The sequence below is a fragment of the Kogia breviceps genome, chromosome 12, assembly GCF_026419965.1.
Source record: "Kogia breviceps isolate mKogBre1 chromosome 12, mKogBre1 haplotype 1, whole genome shotgun sequence".
Classification (NCBI taxonomy): domain Eukaryota; kingdom Metazoa; phylum Chordata; class Mammalia; order Artiodactyla; family Physeteridae; genus Kogia; species Kogia breviceps.
Window position 1 is genome coordinate 56,248,688 of NC_081321.1, and position 22,423 is coordinate 56,271,110.

Consider the following 22,423-nt stretch of genomic DNA (forward strand, 5'->3'; position numbering starts at 1 on the left):
TTAAAAAAAAAAAACAACTCCAGCTGGCGGTGCGGGCTTAATATATCGCACAGCTGTTAATTGTGGTTTCTTTTTTCGTAGCGGCACTTAGATACGTATTTGCCTGAGTTTCCATTGCGGTAGGGAGGTGCAAACACAGAAATACAAAAATAGCGCCAAGGAACAAAGAAGTCCCAAGCTTGGTGCACCAAACCAGGCGGCGGCGGGAAGTACCAGGGATCAGTTCCACCCGGGAAAAAGCGCGACCGACTCCGGCGGGTGGCGCCCCTCCCCTCCGGCCGAGGCCGTTTGTCCAGCTCCGGGACCGCCCCCTTCGCCGAGGCTGTCCGGCCCAGCCCCGCCCCCAATGGGCGGGGGCGACGGGGCTTGCGCGCGCAAAAGCCCGGATGGGCCGCGGCTTCCGGCGTGCTGCACTCGGACGGTAGGGGGCGCGCATCCGGCGCCCTTCGGGCAGCTCGGCACGTTTGGGGGCCCCCTGTGCGGGCCGGTGTGACTGGAAGGAAAATGGAGCAAGAAGCCTAGCCTGAGGGGTAGCTCTTACCCCTCTGACCGAGGTCCTGCCGCTTTCGCCGCTAGGAGCCTCCTTCTCCTCCGGACCTAGTGCGTTCGAGCGCCCCGGCGGCCTGGGCCCGGCTAGTGGAATGGTCGCCGAGGCCCAGGGCGTCGGGCTTCCGCGCGACCCGTGACGGGAACTAGGGAGCCTCGAGGGACGGCTCCCTCACCCACCCCACCGACTCCAGCCGCGGCAAACCCCAATTAGTGAGCAACAGGTATGGGCCTGGAAGCGCGTGGGTAGTTCTGGGTTTGCTTTGTGACTTGGGTCTCCCCGGTCGCTCTCACCTCCCGCCTGTGCCCCGCGCGCAGCCTTTGTGCATTTCGTGGTGGGGGGCGCCGGGCACGTGGGTCTGTGGAGGTTTTGTTGGAAGGAGGCGAGGTTGTCGCCACTCGGGAAGAGGGCGGGTTTTCGGGGTCAGCGCTCCCAGCGGGCGGGGGTTTGGGAGGGGGTTCCGCGGGCACGGGGGTAAAGGTCAGTTGCGCGGGGGGCGCTGCCGGGGGCGGGGGGGGGTGTCGTCAAAATAATGACAGGTGCCTGTTCGGTAGCTTGTATCTACCGGGCGCTGCGTCTGGGCGAGATTGGGCTGGTTCTGGGGGCAGGTTGACTCAGCTTTTCCTGTGGGGCTGGTCAAGTTCGGACACGTTCCGCGTCGGTAGTAGAAGGAGCTAAGCCCTGACTTGTCTCCAGCTGGGGCTATTTAAACCATGCCTTTTCCCAGCTGTATTCACTGGCTGTTTGAGAGAGAGAACCTGTGGTCACCGACCTGTAGCATTTTCTGCTGATCTAGGTAAGGACCCACTTGCTAATAAAAGCATTATTTATCTCATTTCTATATGATTTGTCTTTTTATTTTTACAGGTGTTTCCGTATTTCAAGTTTTTATCGTGTGTTTTCTTTTCGTACTCGTAGGCAAATGTGCAATACCAGCATGTCTGTGTCTACTGATGGTGCTGTAAGCACCTCACAGATTCCAGCTTCGGAACAAGAGACCCTGGTTGGTATTTTTGACTCCAGTGTAACAAAAATTTATTTTATGAGGTGATCAACTAGATTATAGCATGGCTCTTTAAGTGAAGTTGTAGTACGTAGCTTAAATTCAATATTTATTTTCTTAGCTTTTTACCACATTGAGTTAAAAGTCAGTTTCATTACCTTTTTAAGTATGGATGCTGAAGTTATGTTTATTATGTGACTTTTTTTTTTTTTCCTATTTGACCTGTCACTATTTAACTTTTGTAGAAGTCACAGAAAGAATTCATGCTTGTTGTAAAGATGTTAGGCATTACAGAAAAGTATAAAGTAAAAGCTGAAAATTCCAGTCTTCTGTTTTGACCATATCTCCTTTTTAGATCTTTATCTATGTGCATACCCACATATATATATGCACATGTGACTTTTAATCTGTCGCGGTTCAGTTTGTTTTACTAAAATAGGATTATACTAGAGATGTTAAGCAAATAGCATCTATGTCAATCAGTAAAACCTACAGAATTCTTTTTTAACAGCTGCATGGTAATCCATAGCATTAGTGTACCATTTAAGAAATTTATGCCTTTACTGATAGGTTTTCTAAAATTGCCTTTAGTTTTTGAGTATTACAGATGGTGCTGCTTTGCATATGTATCCTAACACAGGTGTTATGTGTAATAGTTTTCCTCTCTGTCAAAACTGAATATTATCACTATTATTTTGCCCTTTTTTGGCAAAAGGTATTATTGGTTAAATGTGTATTTCCCTAACCTTTGGTGAGGTTGGGTATCACATCATTGGTTAAGTCATTTGTTTCTTTTGGGGTTTGCTTGGTCTTATCTATACACTTTTCTTTTAGGCTTATTGTATTTTTCTTAATAATTTGTAATAGTTCTCTGTGTTTCAGGTGTATTTAATTTTTATCATTTACAAATGTTAAAAATTAACTTTGCTTATTTGTTCTTTTTCTCATTGAGAACATTTGTATAAAGTAAAATTTGACTTTTGCTGGCTTTTGAATTTCATATCATGTTTTGGAAGAACTCTCCCATCCCAAGATTATACAGATATACTGCTGTATTTTCTTCTAGCATTTTTTATTTTTACATTTAGATTTTTCTCATCTAGAATTTATCTTTCTGTTCTTAAATGTAAGATTAATAATGGTATTGTCTTTTATAGTAGTTTTCTTATTAATGCATGTCTTTTAAGTCTTAATAGAAAGCTGATGGCTTTCCATTGGAGACTTTTACTTTGAGTTGTTTTATGTAGTTTGAAGTTAATATAGTATATATTAAATTTTAGGAGAAAAAAAGTAACGTTTTATGTTTTCTGGGATAATTCATTCTTTAAATAGCCTGAAAGTAAAGCGTATGTAAGCACATAGGAAAAAACATATGATCAGAACAATTAATGATTCAATACTACATTTATTATGTATTTTAAAACTTTCAGTTATTAAATAATATTCTGTTGATTAGCTGGAAATAGGCAGTTTTCTTAAATCTAGTTTTGAGGGTTAGATCCCAAACTGGGTTGCCGTCAGATTTCAGTTAGACAGGATGGGAATATATTGAAGGGAGTGCAGAGGCACCAGTTTGTGTAGGGGTGGCTGTGTAGTTGTAAAGATACTTGAGTTTTGAAGATTTTGATGCAACCACAGATAGGGAGAAAGAGCGTAAACACATTACATCCCTGCCCCCTTGCCAGTTATTTTCTCAGTACAACTTGGAAAGCCTCTAGGTCAGAGGTAGGCAAACTACAGCCTATGGGCCAAATTTGGCCTGCTGCCTACTTTTGTGAATAAAGTTTTACTGAAATGGAGCCACATCCATTGGTTTACATATAATTTATGCTTTTGAGTCATACTATCTGGCGAGAAAAGCTATAAACTGTTTACTGTTTGGCTCTTTAAAGAAAAAAATTGAACCCTGATCTGGTTGGCTCGCTCCTTCAATACAGGTCATATGTCTTATTTGTCATTTATGTGTGTGTGCAATATACAGTGCTGTCTGGTGCATGGCAGAAGCTCAATAAATGTTTGTCAAGTAGATATTTGGAATGTAGACCAACTAAAAGGCAGCATGATATTATAGTAGGAAGAAAATGCTGGCTTGCAGTTGAGGGATGTGAGTCGCAGTCTCCAGATCTGTTCTTAATTATCCTTGTCAGCTTGGGTTAAAGTTCCCCAGACTTCAGGAACCTAATTTGTAGAAAGAAAAGATTGGTAAAAGAACTCACTGTAAAGATTTACTCTTTTCTCTCGTATTTTGTAATTTAGCGTATAGTAAGCTCATTGGGGTATTCCATTTACCGTTGAGTTTGTAAGGTAATAAGCAGATGATAGAAATAGCTGGAGGAAAAAGAATAATTTTCACTTTTTTTTTTTTTTTGCGGTATGCGGGCCTCTCTGTTGTGGCCTCTCCCGTTGCGGAGCACAGGCTCCGGACGCACAGGCTTAGCGACCACAGCTCATGGGCCTAGCTGCTCCGCGGCATGTGGAATCCTCCCGGACCGGGGCACGAACCCGTGTCCCCTGCATCGGCAGGCGGACTCTCAACCACTGCACCACCAGGGAAGCCCACAAGGGTACTGTTTTTGATGGCAACTGATGATACTTGAGGATTCTGTGATTATTTGCATAATAATTAGATCCCAGCATTTTCTTCCCAAACACAGTCTGTGGTATTCAGTTTACATAGTCTATTACATTTAGTGAAAACATTATGACTTAGTTTTTGAGGTCTCTAATGTGAGATAACATTGTGTTTGCTACCTTTATTGAAATTCTTTATGGATGAGTTTCCTGCAGGCTTATAGTTCTGGAATAATTTGGAAGTATAATAGCAACCCTTTGTTCTTTATAGGTTAGACCAAAGCCATTGCTTTTGAAGTTGTTGAAGTCTGTTGGTGCACAGAAGGACACCTATACTATGAAAGAGGTAAGCTGAACTAAGTTAAAAAGATAACTTAATGTCTTACTAGTTACATATAGCCATGGGAGAAATTGGACATATAGAGGGATTTTCAGTAAGCAGGAATATTAAGTATTGTGGTCATTTGGACTATAATTTGAAGCTGAAAATTCAGTTTATATTCGAATTTCATTTGTCAGCCAGGAACTCAGACAAAGGGAAGCTCTTTAGGGGTTCTTAGCCATTTTGTGCTGTGAACCCACTTGATGCACTGGTAAAGTCTTAAGATTTAGCAAAAGATCTAATAAATGTAATTTGGAAGTAGTGAGGAGCATAACTGATATTTTGAGACGTTTACATTAAGCATAGTGTATATGATGAAAAATGCTTGTGATTTTATTGGTGACAAAATCACAGTTATTGTTAATACTTTGTGATTTGTTGCCTATATTCATAATTGAAGGGCAAGCTAAATTTCAGTTAAAAGTTAGTGAAAATACAGACAAACATTTTTTTCCCATCCAAATTAATGGACCCCCTGAATTCTATCCAAGGACTTATTGGGCATCCATGGATCCCAGGTTAAGAACTTCTGCACTAGAGATACATGAGTACAGTATACTGATCTTTCTGGGATAGAGGTGAGCTGATTTGTGAACATATGTTCTATTTAATGGATACATTTCAATGTGTTGTTCTCTAGCTTTAAATTTGTGCACAGAAACATGCTCTTCATTGAGAGATGGGCCATCTTGGGGTAAATTTCGATGTGAATGAAATGTGCCTCTTCCCCATCTCTCACACTTAGTTTCTGGGGCTCAGATGACTTAAAACACTGAAGGACCTTACTTACATCAGGATAGTGGGCAGGAAAAGACTCCAGACCCTTTTCCTTTTTAGCCACATTCGGAAGTTTCCTTATGGGAAGTTTGGTAGAAAGAGTCTAGGTTTTCCTCCTTTTTTCTTTCCACTGTCTACCATCTCTTCCATCCATAGTCACATAGGAATATTCCTTTAAGTCTGAAGCCTTCTTAGCCATTTAAGTCTATAGACAGTGCTTGCAGGGAAGTGGCAAGGTAAATGATGTTCTGGGGATGTTAACTTGGGTTTAACCTCATGTTATCATTATATAACCAGTTAAGTAAAAAAGTATGACTAGTAGTAGGTAGAAATAAGGAGAAAATTGATCAAGATCATCATAAGACTTAGAATGCTTATATTAAACCGTGTAACAGTGATGTATATATTGTCTGACACAGTGTTCAGTTGTAGAATCTTTGTTCTGTGGTATGTGGGAGAGTAATGAAAGCTAGTATGGGGTAGTAGAAAGCACACTGGGCTAGAAGTCAGAAGACCGGGTCAGTTTCTTATTTCTCATATGGTGATAACAATTCTATGAAATAAGAGAAGAATGAGACAGTACTTGTAAAAGTACATTGTAAACTGTAAAACACCATATGTGTTTAGGTGGTTGTTAATAGGTTTGTATGTGGATGTCTTAAAAATGTATTGCCTACTTTGTTTTAATGGAGCACACAAAATATAATTGAACTGTATGTGCATGATTCAGGGTCATTATTTTGATTATTTATTGTGTAGATTATAATGATAATCTTTAAGGGTTTATTTCATTCACTGAATTCTCCCAAACTTGTGTAGATGTAATTGGTCATTGTCTTCTCATCTGTGATGACCTCAGAGGTTGTTGAGGTATATGGTGTGTAGGACTATTTACTAAATGACTCCAGGTCACTGCTATATTTTAGTTGATGTTTTTGATTCTGCAACTTTTCATTGTGATCAGTGGTTTTGCATTTTGCTGCCTTTTTCTTTCTTCCTAATAAGTAGAACCTAGATATTTGGGCAAAGTTAAAGTCTGCCAAAAAAAAAAAGAAGACATATTTTAAAGTTTAAGTAAATCAGAAGCAGTGTCTCTACTTTGGTCAAATTAAAAGAAAAAGATATAAAATCAGCTTTTTTTTTTTTTTTTTTTAGGATTACAGAATGGTTGTTATTTAGATGGTTATTGATGTGGTTGCTGGTTGTTTAACCCTCTTCAGATAAATGAGATGTTATTGAATGTTTTTGAAACTAACATTTAATTTTCTTTAATGCTCACAAATCATATTTCTATTTCAGGTTATATTTTATCTTGGCCAGTATATTATGACTAAACGATTATATGATGAGAAACAACAGCATATTGTGTATTGTTCAAATGATCTTCTAGGGGATTTGTTTGGAGTGCCAAGCTTCTCTGTGAAAGAGCACAGGTAAGCTCTTTAGTCTACTATAAAATGCCAGCTGGGCAAACATTTCAGTTCACCTCCATCCTCACTCTCTTTTGTCAGAGAAGATTGTTATAATATATATATATATAAAAGATGCTGAAATTTCATTTCTTAGTAAAATAGCATATTACTTGAGAACCTGAGTTCTGGAATCGTACAAGGCTGAGTTTGAGACTCAGCTTAGTCATTTACTAGCTGTTAGACTAGGTAAATTGACTTAGCCTCTTTAAGCCTTAAGTTTCCCCTGAATATGAAGTAGGAACAATATAAATACCTTATGTGGAGGTTATAAAGAGGCATTTTGTAAAAAACATAGTGTTTGGCACATGGAAAGCATTTAAATATTATCTACAGTAACTGCATATTAAAAAAAATATTATTGCAGTCACTTCCAAAGTGACTTTATAATACCCTGTGGTAATCGCTTAAATTTGAGCCCTAGTTACTTTGGAGATCATTTTCTTTGTCATATACCATTATGGCACTTAATCAACTGAATTTGACCCAGATAACATTTCTAGAATTACTCTACCGGGAACTGAAGACTTTTTTTTCAGTCATTCTTACTTCACATTTGGAATTCCTTGTTTCATTTTGTTAGTCTCTTTGCAGTGTATCTTAATTAATGAGAAGAATACTTTTCACCTGAAACATTTACCTAGATTCTACTAGTGTTTAATGCTCAATAATATTATAGCTAAAAAGATAATTAAGTGCGATATTTATAACTTTAAAATAACTTCATTATTATATGTATATATTCATTATTGAATATTAAGAAAAGACAGAAAGCTAATGATAGGGGAAAAAAGACTAATTTGTCATCGAAAGGTATTTTTACTTGTCATTTTTACAACGTATTATGCACAGATGTGTTTTAACCCTGTTGTGAACATACTATATTTAATTTCATCCTGCTTTTAAATTAACATACAAGCTTCTTTCCATTGACGGATGATATCTGTTTAATATTTATGTTATTTTATACTTGGCCTTGGGATATAAGCTCTAATTTTTAAGTTTAAGAAATAACTGTATTGATAATTTTGCACTATCTGAGTATTGAATCTTGATACTGTTTGGAGCTGTAATTTCTGATACGGAAAGCACAAATTTAAAATTATCTTTGACTTGAATTCTAATGTGTTGAGAGGTTAAACACTGGGGAAACTGCTGACTTGGGAAAAAGTTATGAGTAGGAATATTGATTTTTTTGTGTGTGAGTTTAAGGAGCTGTATCATCAGTCCCAAGGATGAAAAAAATTAGTTGGGATTGGCACTTTCCCCTTAACCTTGAGAGTTAGAAATGGTATCTTGTGACCAATAAATGTTCTCTAAAGTCATTAGTTGATAAAAAAGAAAAATGTACCATGACTTCATTGAGTATGGGCGTAAATGAATTGTTTCCTTATGCTCCAGGAGGGCAGAGATTTGTTTTTCATTCTTTGTTTTCCCCGATTTCTAGAACAGTGACTGGTACTCAGGCTGTATTAAATGACTGTATACTGCTCTGTCTTTTAATAAGTTTTCAGATCAAGAAAGAAGATCCATTAGATGATTGGTCTAAGGTTGATAAAAGTCAAAAATATAATGAAGTTCCTATATAATGGGTTTTGCATAACCTGCTACTTTTTTAGGCAGTCTTCGTCTATGCCTGGAGACAGATAATTTCTTTTCTGTTTGAAATTACGTATGTTAACCTGCCTCGTGTGTTCACACCAGTTCTCTGGGGACTTTTGCTAAAGTCTCAACAAGGCATGTTTCAGGAAATGGAGATGTGAAATCTTTGCACTAGGGAGACCTTAGTGATTATTAAAAGTGGCTGTGTGTAATCATTGTGCAAATTATTATGGTGGTTTTTAGTGTCTAGAAGCTTATCAGTACTTGAATGTAGTGATTTAAACTTTGGGTTGTGGCACGATAGTTTATACTAATATGCATTTAAAAGTCTTGTTAAGCCTAGTTTAATACATTTTTATTTTAAAATGTACATCTCTTTTTTTTCTCTCTACAAGGAAAATATATACAATGATTTATAGAAACTTGGTGGTAGTCAATCAGCAGGGTAAGTTCATTTTGAATTCCATAAGCATGTACTGTAAAAATAAAGACATTCTGTGGATGTGCAGACATCTTATAATTGTGATTTTCTTTAAAAGTTGCTCTCATTGTATATTTAATTATAGTAAGGGTATGATAAATTTAACAGGAAGAAATACATATGAGCTAAAACAACATAATACTCAGTTTCTTATGCACATTTATTTGCAGTGGATATTTAAATATCCTATTACATAACTTTAAGCCTTGGGATATCAGGTTAGAATTTGTTTTGAAAGGTAGATAATTTCAAAATCTTCCGCATAGTAGAGATAGGAGCAAACCTTGAACTGTGTTCAAAGGCTTTGGGAAGTAATACAGATACCTAGGTAGGGCCATTTGAATGGAAGGGTCCTTGTCTTGTGTGTTTTTTATAATAGACAAAACGTTACCAGTTTGTTCAGGTGAGTGCCATTTTACTTCCCTTCCTTTAGACTTGTAGTTCTTAACTGTTTATTTTTGGGTTACATATCCTGTTGATAATCTGATGAAAGTGCTAGGTTCTTATTCCATAATGATACACCTAAACATACACAGTGACATGCTGGTAAATCCACTCTCCAGGGGAAGAGACTTGATTTGTGGTTACTTGTTTCCATAATATAAATACTCTCACCATGACCATTTTCAGCCGCAAACATGGAGTTGGGAAGAGATGTACACAGTTTGCATGGGAGTGCTGGTAGGAGCTGGCTCCAATACACTACAGGCTTTTTTTTTTAAAAAAAAACTTTATTTTTGGTTGCATTGGGTCTTTGTCGCTGCGTGCGGGCTTTCTCTAGTTGCGGTGAGCAGGGGCTACTCTTTGTTGCGGCGTGCGGGCTTCTCATTGTAGTTTCTTCTCGTTGCGGAGCATGGGCTGTAGGTGCGTGGGCTTCAGTTGTTGCACCACAGGCTTCTTAAAATCCTTTCTTTTTTAAAAAATTTATTATTTATTTTTGGTTGCATTGGGTCTTTGTTGCTGTGCGCGGGCTTTCTCTAGTTGCGGTGAGCAGGGGCCACTCTTCATTGTGGTGCATGGCCTTCTCATTGCGGTGGCTTCTCTTGTGGCGGAGCATGGGCTCTAGATGCATGGGCTTCAGTAGTTGAGGCTTGCGGACTCCAGAGCGCAGGCTTAGCAGTTATGGTGCACGGGCTCAGTTGCTCCACAGCACGTGGGATCTTCCCGGACCAGGCCTTGAACCCATGTCCCCTGCATTGGCAGGTGGGTTCTTAACCACTGCACCACCAGGGAAGCCTGAAGTCCATTCTTGATCTAAAATTAAGAACTGTTCTCAGAAGCTTGTTTACTTTCCAGAACGAACTGACCACTCCTTAGTGCTCCCATTATTTCGTATCTAGATTTTATTGTTATATTACTTTGTTAAGCTTACTTATACAAGTGTGTCCTGTTCATGTTTGCAGTCTGCATTACACAGTACAGTGTTTATTAATACGATGTTTAGTAAATTTGTTGAATTGAATATTTATTCTTCCAAAGTTGGGATTTAAGACCCAGAAAAGGGCATCACCATCTTATCCCAGAATAGAAGTAGTTATTAGGCTGGTGACTTGACATTTTGTTTTACAAAGCCCTTTATGAAATCAAATGAAGGCAAATAAACAACTGCAGTATCTGTTGTAGTATTTTCAGTTTTCTGAAGTATTATTATCCCTGATATATTCATTCATTCATTTAAATCTTGGTTGATTGCTAGGAAAATTATATTAATGAGATGGTAACCTGTAGATTACTTATGTTATTTCCATTCTGAGTTTGTTCCAGGTTTTAGTTTAATATAATTAACTTCAAAACTCCTGTATCATTGTTCTCAAACTTGTCACACTTAGTGCTTCCTTTTTATTACATCTGTTTTGTAACATCTCTTATACTAAAACAAAATATAACCTATTTATATGGACAACTTAAATCAGTATAATACCTTGGCCATAATATAAAAAATAAATAAACTGTAATGATAATGCATATAATTTCAAAATGTTAATACTCAGACTGCGCTTCAGTGTTAAGACGAAAATGTTTCCAAGGGAGTAGTAAAGGGTATTTGATTATGATCTTAGGTGATGGTATATATCCCACATCTGAAATTTTGACTTGAACTCCAAGTCTGTACATTCACATACAGACTACACCTACCTACCTGAAAGTTTTATCCACTTTTCAGTTATCTTCCCATCCAAATCTGTTCATCATTGAAGTTTTGAATGATACCACCCACTTATCCGCCCAAGGTAGAATCTTGGAATTCTTGACTCCTTTCTCCCTTGCCTTGTATGTCAGACACCAGGTTCTTGTTGGTTTTTACCTTTTTAATTTCTCTGGAATTGATCTTTTTTCCATGTCTTAGTTTAGACTTTAATGCTTTTCATTTGTGTTATTGCAGTTGCTAATACTGGCTTCCCTGCCTCTGTTCTCTTTTTCTTTTATTTTGGCAGAGGGAGTTGTCACTCTTCTGCTTGTAGTGACCATTTAGGGGTTCCTTATTGCTCGTTGGGTAAAATACTTGCTGTGAACTAGAAAATCAATTTTATCTCTTAGATTAAACCTTTTTAATGGTGGTGGCTGCACCACTGCACCTAAGGCAGCAGTGCCTTAGGGAGGAATGTGAAGTATTAGCTGGGAAGGATGCAGTGATTTGGGCTTGGTGGCAGGAGTATTGCTTGTTGATAACTTTGTGCTGTTGAGCAAGACAGTCAGGATCCTTTATGCTCCTGCTTACATTCCCATAGTAATGAAGTACTTGTAGTTCCTGCAACAAACACTGGTAGTTCACTTCTGAATGCTTTTTTCACAGTGTTTCCTCTGTCTGGAATAGCCTTTCCCAGTCGTACTTCCACATATTCTACTATGAAACCTCTCCTGATTCGTTGTTACTCAGACTTTGCCACATCTCTATCAAATAACCATTGCTTCGTCTTCTCCATTAATTTATCTTATAATACTTCTTTTAGTGTGCTTATTTTATTGTACTTAATAATCATTATGTATCTTCTATATTAAAATTGAATTATCTATTTATGTCTCTAGTGTTCAGCACAGGATGGCACTTGGAGACTACACGTTCAGTGTAGGTTAAAAGGTTAAATTGTATTAGGAGTTTGTTCTGGATAACATCTATTGAATAACCCTTGCTTTCCTAGTTTGTGATTCTTTGTTTTTATTTTCTGTCAGAACCATCAGATTCAGGCACATCTGTGAGTGAAAACAGGTGTCACCTTGAAGGTGGGAGTGTTCAAAAGGTAATCTTGAACTCATTCTACTATGATGTTTATTGAAAATTGGGAGTGTTTAAAACAATGAATTTTTAGCTTCTTGGTGTTATAAGTTTGTGGGTTTTTTTTTTGTTTGTTTTTTTCTCCCTTGAATGCTTAGGACCTTGTGCAAGAGCTACAGGAAGAGAAACCTTCATCTTCAGATTTGGTTTCTAGACCATCTACCTCATCTAGAAGGAGAGCAGTTAGTGAGACAGGTATATATGAATATTTAATTGGCACTTTCAAACAGCTTTTCAGTGTTCATTCTTTACTGAAATTAGTGCATTTAGGCTTAATGAAATTGTGCTTTTTTGGTTTAGATGAATGAATTTGAGTTTCTTATTTTTATATGATTTATTTGGTTTACAAATTGCTTTCTTAGCAACATTTTTCTGGTTGACACAGAAGTTTACTGGTTGACACACAGTTTACTGTGTCCTGCTGGATTTTATAGTTAGCCACCTCTTTGCTATGCACGATAGCAGAGGACAAGGATATAAACTCTATTTTAGTCATCATTCTTAGTCACCTTAGCAGTTAAAGTATTTGTTGTTTCTCATAAATAAAACACACCAGTGAGTTTAAAAACAGGGAAATAGCATCTTAAAAATGAGGACGAGGTAAAGAAAGTAGCTGAGAGCATTTTTAACAGAGAAAAGAGTAGAGGAGGAGGCTGTTGCCTGATGAAAGTCATGATAACTAAAACTGTATGATTCAGGTGAAAAAAAAAAGAGTTTGGCAAATCAGTGAAGTAGAATAGATAAACCCAGAGTAGAGTTTTGTACATGAGGGCAAAGGGCAGCAAGTGCAGAGTAAATACATGGGAGTAGAACAAATGGTTATTTGGGGGGAAAAAATCAAGTTATATCTGTGCCTTATGCCAAAATGAATACTAAATGAGTTTAAAAGATAAATGAAAAAAATTACAACATATTGAAATAGATTCACTTTAAATTTGACTGTGTTAATATCCTTATTAACACAAAAAAGTCAATAAGAAAAATATTAAAAATCCAACTTGTAAAAAAATTTTTTTTCATAGTAAATAGAAATGACTGATAAATAGGAGAGGAGTGGATTTTAGTGATTTAGCTTTATAGATAACAAAAAATGCAAAAAAGGTGTCTTTCTGGTCTTTCAAATTAGGAAAGATGATTTTTTTAATTTATCCTTGCTAACTATGTGTTGGCACTGATGATGCACTGTTGGTGTATCAATTCGTGTAAATTGGTTAACCTTTTGAATTATAAAAAGGCTTGGCATTCTTACCATTATCACAGTAATCCACTTCTAGGAATCTATCCTAAGGATATAATCAGAAATGCAAAGATTATATGTAGGGATATTAATTATAGCATTATTCATAATTGAAAACATATGATGCTAGAGGATGTCATCACTCTAGTCCAGGCCATTGTCATCTCTTACTGAGACCACTGCAGCAGCTTCTGATTTTCTGTTTCTAGTTGCTTGCTCTTTCTGTCCTTAATCACAGTACCAAAAGGGATCATAAAAGGTAAATTGGATTGTGTCACTTCCCCACTTTGTTTATTTACCATTGACCTTCAAATAAAACCCACACTTTTTTGTTGGCTTACAAGGCCCCGATCTACCTTTAATCTGGTTTTTGGCCTTTTTCCCCACCTTCACTGTGTTTTAACTGCACTGATTGGTTCCTCAAACAAGTCAGAATTCTTTCCTGCCTTAAGGCTGTTTGCACAGTTTTTTCTGCCAGAAATTCTTCTACCTCAGTCTTGTAAGACCAGCTCCTCATTTTTCTATTTTTGCTTAATTATTACTTTCTCAGAGAGGCTGTCCCTGACCACCGAGAAAAGTGGTGTTATTCTTTCCCTTAGCACCCTGCTTGTTTCCTTCATAGCACTCACTTTAGCTTGTAAATGATCGTATTTTGGTTGCCTTGATGTTTGAACGTAAACTTCCTCTGGTGGTAGGGATGATGGCTGACTTCATTTTTGTATACCCACTGCCTAGCACTGTGCCAGATAGAAAGAAGGTGCTCAGATTTGTGGACTGAATGGTTCAATTATGATGAACCTATATTACGTATATCATATTCTGCAGCCATTAAAAATAATGTAAAAGAATGTTTAAAAGAAAACAACCCCTGGGGAACTCCTTGGCAGTCCAGTGGTTAGGACTCAGTGCATTCACTGCAGGGGCCTGGTTTTGATCCCTGGGTGGGGAACTAAGATCTTGGAAGCCATGTGGCATGGCCCCCCTCAAAAAAGGAAAACAACCCCAAATAGTACATATAGTGATATAAATATGTTTTTTAGATGGAAATAAATTTTTTAAATGACAGCTAGAAAATTATTATGCTAAAATGTTAATAGTAGTTATCTCAATGGTAATATAGATGATTTACATTTAATTTTTTTTCTAATTTTTAGAGATTTCTACTATGAGTGATATAATACTGTAATAATCAGAAAAAAGCCCCAAATGTTATTAATAGAGTTAAAAAATATAGATCAACAGCATGGTTTTGGCCTTCTAGCCCACATCTTTCAACCAAGATCACCTTTTCTTATAGGGAGTACAAACATTAAGAACTTATATCAAGAACTTGTGATCTTGTAGAGATAAATACAAAATTAAAGTAGAGAATATAAGCGTGTATTGGGAATTCAGAGCAAGAAGAGATAACTTCTGACTAGGAAGGTCAAGAGAGGGAAATGGAGTGAGCAAAGGTGTGAGTTGTACCTGTTTCAGGCATATGGATTATATTTTATTTAATCTCATAACCCTGTTAGATACTTAACATGTAAGGCTGCAGTGAGCACCCTTGCTCATAAATCCTTAAATGAGTATGCAGATTTTTGTGTAGGATAGAGAAACTGTCCATAAAATGTTACACTGTTTTGCATTTTTATCAGTAGTGTATAAAAAGTCCTTTCTCCCAAATCTCTGAGACTGTCTCTCATTTTAATTTTTGTCATTCTCATGGGTGAAACATGGTTTCTCATTTCAATTTGCATTTCCTTGATCACTAAGAGGTAAGCCATTTTTTCATGTGTTTATTAGTCATTTTTGTTTTATGCATTGCCCTTTCATATCTTTGACTTTTTTAAAAATTAAGTTTGTCTTTTACTTGGTTGGTAGGAGGACTTTGTATAAAGTGGGTATTAATCATTTTCTATTATGTGTTACAGATTTTTTTTTTTAGTCTGACATTTGCCTTTTAACTTTTTTTTTAATAGTATTTTATTTTGCCATGTAAGCCTTAAGTAACTAATCTTGATAGTCTTTCTTGAGGGCTTTGTAGTGTCACATAATACTTTCCCACCCCAGTATATTCTCTTATATAAGTAGTTGGATGGTTTTGTTCCTTGTGTTTGGTTTTTTAATCCACTTGGAATTTATTTTTATGTCTGGTGGAAGGTAGGACTCTCATTTATATTCCTGACAGATTTGGTAACATTCTCACTTTAAATCAGAGATAATTTCTTATTTAAAATAAAATGGACCAGGGACTTCCTGGCCGTCCGCTGGTTAAGACTCCGTGCTTCTACTGCAGGGGGTGCAGGTTCGATCCCTGGTTGGAGAACTAAGATCCCTCATGCCATGTGGCCAAAAAATAAATAAAATAAAATGAACCAGTTTTAACTGGTTTTGATTCCTGTTGAAAATACTAGATACTAAGGAAATTGAAACATTAGGAATACCTTTTAAGTAAGTTAAACAGTTTTGGTTCTTTTCAGGAAAAAAAGTGAAATCTTATATCCTAAATTTTGATTTTTGACAGAAAAATCGTAGACTGGTTAATAAAAGGTCTAGATGGATTAAATTAATTGTGAGTTGATAAAGATCTGAAACAAGCTTAAAAAGCTTTTAAAAATGTAGTGTTCTGCTATAACTCAAAGTTGGACAGATCCAATAAGAGTGTTGACTTTTGAAACAGTAGTAATTTTCACTATTTTTCTCTGTTTAATTTCATTGAAACAATTTTAGTACAGATAGGTAACTTAAGACAGCTCAATTTCTAAATACAGTATAGCAATTTAATTAAGTTGTTTTTCTTTACATATTCAGAAGAAAATTCAGATGAATTACCTGGTGAACGACAAAGAAAGCGCCACAAATCTGATAATATTTCCCTTTCCTTTGATGAAAGCCTTGCTCTGTGTGTAATAAGGGAGATATGTTGTGAAAGAAGCAGTAGCAGTGAATCGACAGGGACTCCATCAAATCCGGTAATCCTCTCATTTAAAATAAAACAGGACTCTCTTATTTTTAAAGTCTAGTTCTGGCAGTCCTAATAAGCATCCAGATAGAATGCACATGTATTATATGTGATTGCTGCTATACACTTGGTAAAATTTTTTTTCAAATGAAACTGTATAGATCTTGCCCACTCCCAACCCCGGGTTTGGGGAGAAGGATGGAAGATAATGGAGTTGCACTGGAGTGTGTTGGTAAAATTAGTACCAATGTTAGTTATTAATATCACCCTACATATTGGAGAACCTTTGTGGGCCACTGCACCAAAGATATCTTAAGATTCTAAGCAATTTTGCTTTGCATACTTAGAGTAAAAATATCTTATTACAGCTCTCAGCAAATAAGTGAACATAGCCTGATCTCCACATTTGCCATATGTAGGTGTAGACATCAGGGAAGGTCTTTTATTTATTTATTTATGTATTTTTTTTGTGGTACTCGGGCCTCTCACTGCTGTGGCCTCTCCCGTTGCGGAGCACAGGCTCCGGACGCACAGGCTCAGTGACCATGGCTCACGGACCTAGCTGCTCCGCGGCATGTGGGATCTTCCCGGACCAGGGCACGAACCCATGTCCCCTGCATCGGCAGGCGGACTTCCAACAACTGCACCACCAGGGAAGCCCAGGGAAGGTCTTTTTAATCAGGCTGTGAAATATTGGTATATTATTGCATGCATGATGGGAAAGTATCAGTACTTTTTGATCATTGATGCAAAATTCCAAAGTATTAGCCAGCATTAACATTCTTAAGAGATATCACCGAAGAAATTTTGTAAAGAAGTTTTTGCTAACAAGAATGCTTGACAAATGGAATGTTTTCTTTCCTGTTATTACGCATTTGTTTTTAAAATTTTATTAAAATTGGAATCTTTATTTGTGATATGGCAACATCTCATGGCGATTATTCTGGATATTAGTGATTATTTTATAGTTCTCTAGAAGATGTAAAGGATTGAACCAGTTGTGATAGTAACCATATTCTTTTTACGTAGTATTCTTTATTATCTTTACATTTTTTTTCTTCCAAAGCAGTGATTTTATGGATGCAGAGGTGCCTTCTGGAATTAGTATTTAATAGAGCTGTTACTCATGTAGGCCACTAGATGGCACAGTGAGCTCCTCCAAGAGCAAGTTCTTCATTCAGTAGATATTTATGTCTTTTCTATGCCAGGTTCCATTTGGCACTGGAGATACAGTGGTGGTCAAGGTAGTTATGATCCCTGCCCTCACTGGGAGATAGGTCATCAGCAATCAAACAGATAATTAAAACAGTGAATAAATGCTATGAAAAAAAATACAGGTTCTTGAGAACAAATATGTGTGATCTAAAAATTGAATCCAATTAAATAAAACTTGATGTGTCACCAACTTCATGTTTGGATAATTTTATTCCTTTACAAATGGTTTTAATACAACGACTATGCACCATTTAAACTTACAGTCTTTGTTAAAGTTGTTTCAGAATTCTAGCTGAATGGTATTAAAAGTCCTTGTTCTTTCTATCTGGGACACTGCCTTGTTATCAAAGCAGTATAGAGGGTATTTCTTTTTGTTAGTCCTTCTTTTTGTTAGTCCTACGCTTTCTTCTAAAAATCCTCTCTATTAAAGATCTATTATTTTTCAGGCAAAGTCCCTAGTTGTGAAAGCTTTTGGTAAGGCTAATTTTTTTCCTTCATTTTAGCTTACGTCACATTATTTGGTCTTGTCATTCACCAATTTGTGAAGGGAGTTAAAGGAAAGTGCATTTGCCTCCCATCTTTTCTTTCTTTTGGGTTTAATACATTGGGGGAACTAAGGCTATATTCTAGGCTCTATACCAGGCAGTTAACATATTTTATCACCTCAGCAGCCTCAAACTCCATTTATAGATGGGAAAACTAAGACTTGGGTGTTTCAAATAACTTGTTTAAGATCACATAACTAATAACTGTCACAATTGGAATTCAGAAAAACAGGGATTTTAAGATCTTTCCAGATCAAGCCTGTCTGATACTTTTAAAATACACAGTATTTAAAAGTTTTTAGGTTTTTCTTTTTTGAACATTAGCTAAAACTTTTGAAAACGTTTTAAAAAATTTATTTATTTGTTTATTTTTGGCTGCATTGGGTCTTCACTGCTGTGCGAGGCCTTTCTCTAGTTGCGGCGAGCTGGGGCTATGCGCGGGCTTCTCAGTGCCGTGGCTTCTCTTGTTGTGGAGCACAGGCTCTAGGTGCGCGGGCTTCAGTAGTTGTGGCTCACGGGCTCTGGAGCGCAGGCTCAGTAGTTGTGGCGCACAGGCGTAGTTACTCCGCAGCATGTGGGATCTTCCTGGACCAGGGCTCGAACACGTGTCCCCTGCATTGGCAGGTGGATTCTTAACCACTGCACCACCAGGGAAGTCCTGAAAACTACTTTTAATTTTGCTTTCTTGATAGAACCCTAGAATAGGAGTGGGCAAACTTTTTCTGTAAAGGGATGGATAGTAACTATTTGGTGCTTTGCAGGCCATGTGGTATCTGTTTTTCAGCTATTCAGCTCTATGGCTGTGAAGCAAAAACGGCCATAGACAACAAGTCAAATAGACAACGGGCACGGATGTGTTCAGTAAAACTTTATTTATAAAAATAGATGGGTGGTGAGGCAGTTTGCTGACTCCTGCCATAGAAGATGCTTTCTGAGACTTAATGTTTGTTGTGATTTTTACCCCCTTATTCTAAACATAGTACACTAAAGCCTAGTTAATTGAAGTGTCCAGTTTCTTATTAGAGCTGTTATTGTATTCTAGCTTGACTTGTGATTTTAATGCGATTGTTAATAGAGCCTTTTGTTTTAGGAATTAGAACTGCAGTTCAATGAATGTTGCTTTTACTACTACTTTCCTATCATCACGGTTTAAAACAGTCTTTTGACGTCAGTGGTTGTAAAATAAATACCTTGTTTTTGTTTTTATAAATGATGGGAATATTAGAGATGATTTAATCCAAACTCATGTGTCATAGATGAAATAGCTGTGGCCTTTACAAGCTAAATATGTCTAGGTTGAAAGTTACTTAGTGGCAAATCTAGAATAAGAATGTATGTATCCTGACTACTAGACCAAAGTACTTTTTCTAGTTGTAGCCTTCTGCTTTCTGTATGTTCCTCCCCTTAGCCACTGATGGCAAATATTATGGGACTGAAGGTTCTCTTAAGTTCTTACACTATTCATCAGTTTTAAAATGAATCACATGAGCAGATACAGAATTTTTAAAATAGATTTAAAAAATTATATCTGAAAGCTCTTCCAAAGAAATTATTCTCAAAGTTCATTAAACATAAATCATAATTATTGTATGTGTTGTAGCTACTAGCAATCTGCCAGTTGGAAGTTATAAAGATGCTTGAGACATGGTCTTAACTCTTAAAGTATATATAATTCAGATAAGAAATGTGTGCAAAATTATGTTTTGTGAAATTTGTGTGTGCAAATATATAATAATAATATAAGTAGTATAGATAATTAAAGGTGGGGAGTGCTCTTTTAGTTATAGTATCAAAGGCTTTGGCAACAAAGGATGAGCAGAATTTGAAAACTGTCAAGTTATTCCAACTAGAGAGGGAAGGTGTGGAAGTTGAAGTTTGGTTTAGGAAATGATTTAGATCTGGTTAATGTTCTTGTTTAGTGGGGGTAGGGGGGTGTCTAGTTGGAGATAATATGAAAATGTTAATACAGACTTCCTGTATGTACCTTGAATGCCAAGGGAATTTGGCCTTTTCTTTTATGTAATGGGGTTTTGAACAGAGAAAATTTTTATCGAATCATAACCCAGAAGCTTAACCTAGTGTCAGTGTGCGGGATGGAACTGAGGGGGAATTAGGTGCACAGGGAAGAGTTAAGCTGTTACAGGCCAACAGGTAATGTACATTAAGTCACTTTTTTTTCCCCCCTCGATTTTAGGATCTTGATGCTGGTGTAAGTGAACATTCAGGTGATTGGTTGGATCAGGATTCAGTTTCAGATCAATTCAGTGTAGAATTTGAAGTTGAGTCTCTTGATTCAGAAGATTATAGCCTTAGTGAAGAAGGACAAGAACTCTCAGATGAAGATGATGAGGTAGTTTTTTTTTCTCTGATTATATTCTAAAGTTCTTAAATACTTTCCATATTTGTTGACTGATGAGATTGAAATAATGTATTCAGATTTCACATCACAATCTTTGACTCTTGATTTATTCAAGCTAGAATATTGGTTTGTGGACTTGAGGCTTTGTAATTCCTTGTCTTATTTATATTTTTTAAAATGTAATATCAAGAAGTCAGTAGGCCTTAATGAGCATTCTTATAATAGTCTACTCATTTTTAAAAATATTTAATTCAATTCTCCTTTTTCATTTTTAATTTATGAAAGAGTAAAGCATGCATGCAGTTAAAAGTCACATACTACCACCAGATCTGTTTCCTGGAAGTGACCAGCTTCAAAATTTCTAGCTATTTCACTGTAATTTAATATTCCATATTTATAAAACAAAAATGCTTGTACTGAATATTTATTCATTTTAAACATCCCTGTATGTTGACTTTTTACCATAGTGGGTTAGGATTTTACCATCCTCCATTTCTCCCCCTTTATATTCACTCATTCCATGGCACCTTTGTCTCAGATTTCTCATATATAACATAATTGTACCTCCATATTTGTGAGTTCCCCATTGGTGGATTCAACCAAGTGCAGATTGGAAATATTCGAGTAAAAAAAAAAAATTCCAGAAAGTTCCAAAAGACAAAACTTGAATTTGCTGTGGGCCATCAACTATTTACATAGCATTTACGTTGTATTTACAACTTTTCACATAGCATTTATATTAGGTATTATAAGTAATCTAGAGATGATTTGAAATGTAGGAGAGGATGTGTATAGATTGTATGCAAATACTATGCCATCTTACATAAGGGACTTGGGCATCTGCAGATTATGTATCCTTGGGGGTCCTAGAACCAGTCTGCCCACAGTTAAGGAGGGATGACTGAGTACATGTTTGTTTAGGACTTATTACTAAGAAGCCTTACTGGTTGAAGAAAAAAGGTGATGAATTGATGCTAATGTTTTTGTTTGTTTGTTTTTCTTAGGTATATCGAGTTACTGTGTATCAGGCAGGGCAGAGTGATACAGATTCATTTGAAGAAGATCCTGAAATTTCTTTAGCTGTAAGTATACATTTACTTTTTCAAGGAATCAAAAAATAACATTGAAGTCAAGATTAGAAAAATATGTCTAGTCTACTTCTTGACATGAGGTGGTTTTTATAAAGTTAACATTTTTTTTAAAGTTTTAATGATTTAAAATATTTTTGTTCTTTTATTGGGTTGGGATCTGTTGCTATACTTTTTAGTTTTTTTGTGTTGGAATTTGAACTTTTGAAGAACTTCATTATGGAAAATTTTGGGTATGTACAGCATAGAGAATAGTATAATGTATCTCCATTGTACTTATCACTCAGGTGTAACGGTTACCAACATTTTGCCAGTCTTATCAAATATGAATATCATATTGATTTGTATTAGAATATGTGGTGGGATTTTCTATTAAAGAAATCTGGACTTAAAACATTTACATTTCATGCTTCACAGCATTCCTCAAGTATTGGATGTGTGTTTTTTTAACTAAATATTATTGCTTTAATTTTTGTTCTTAATACTGCCTTTTGTTATATTTGAATAGGAAATCTCATTTTTCTCTTTCTGAGATAGAAACAATTATTAATTATCCAAATACTAAAAAGGAGGAGAAACTGTAAAATCTTAGGAAAATATTTTGCTATATTAGAAAATAATTCAAGTAACTAGTTGAGTCATTTGATGTCAGGCTGAGTGAAATGTTTTAGACATAGATCTTATAATTTATCGGACTCTTGAAGCACTTTCTTCCCGTATTATAAGACCTTTGTCTTTGGTTTTATCATTTAGTAGATACCTGCTTCTACAACTTGAAAGAACCATTGTGGGAGAATGAATAGTTTCCACCTAATATCTTATGTCATTTGTTTCCACCTAATATCTTATGTCATTTGTCATGCAACTTAAAAATAGTTACATTATTCATGGCAAGATAGGAAGGACCTCTTATGGCAAGTTTTACA

General features: G+C 36.5%; 1 protein-coding gene across 6 annotated transcripts in view; it reads left to right on the top strand.

The window, feature by feature from the left end:
* The first annotated feature begins 324 nt into the window (after window positions 1-324).
* Window positions 325-22,423, top strand: part of MDM2 (MDM2 proto-oncogene) — a 43,930-nt gene continuing 21,831 nt past the window's right edge. Inside the window, exons 1-11 of one of the 6 annotated variants that reach the window (XM_059080256.2) lie at window positions 325-770; window positions 1,275-1,343; window positions 1,466-1,550; window positions 4,393-4,467; window positions 6,580-6,713; window positions 8,747-8,796; window positions 12,004-12,071; window positions 12,205-12,301; window positions 16,140-16,300; window positions 20,245-20,400; window positions 21,414-21,491. In XM_059080256.2, the coding sequence (XP_058936239.1) occupies window positions 1,470-1,550; window positions 4,393-4,467; window positions 6,580-6,713; window positions 8,747-8,796; window positions 12,004-12,071; window positions 12,205-12,301; window positions 16,140-16,300; window positions 20,245-20,400; window positions 21,414-21,491 (900 nt within the window). In that variant the 5' untranslated portion in view covers window positions 325-770; window positions 1,275-1,343; window positions 1,466-1,469. Of the gene's footprint in view, window positions 771-1,243; window positions 1,344-1,414; window positions 1,551-3,971; window positions 4,115-4,392; window positions 4,468-6,579; window positions 6,714-8,746; window positions 8,797-12,003; window positions 12,072-12,204; window positions 12,302-16,139; window positions 16,301-20,244; window positions 20,401-21,413; window positions 21,492-22,423 lie in introns of those variants that run through there. The other 5 variants (XM_067009716.1, XM_067009715.1, XM_067009714.1 and 2 more) reach the window with 5 other exon arrangements.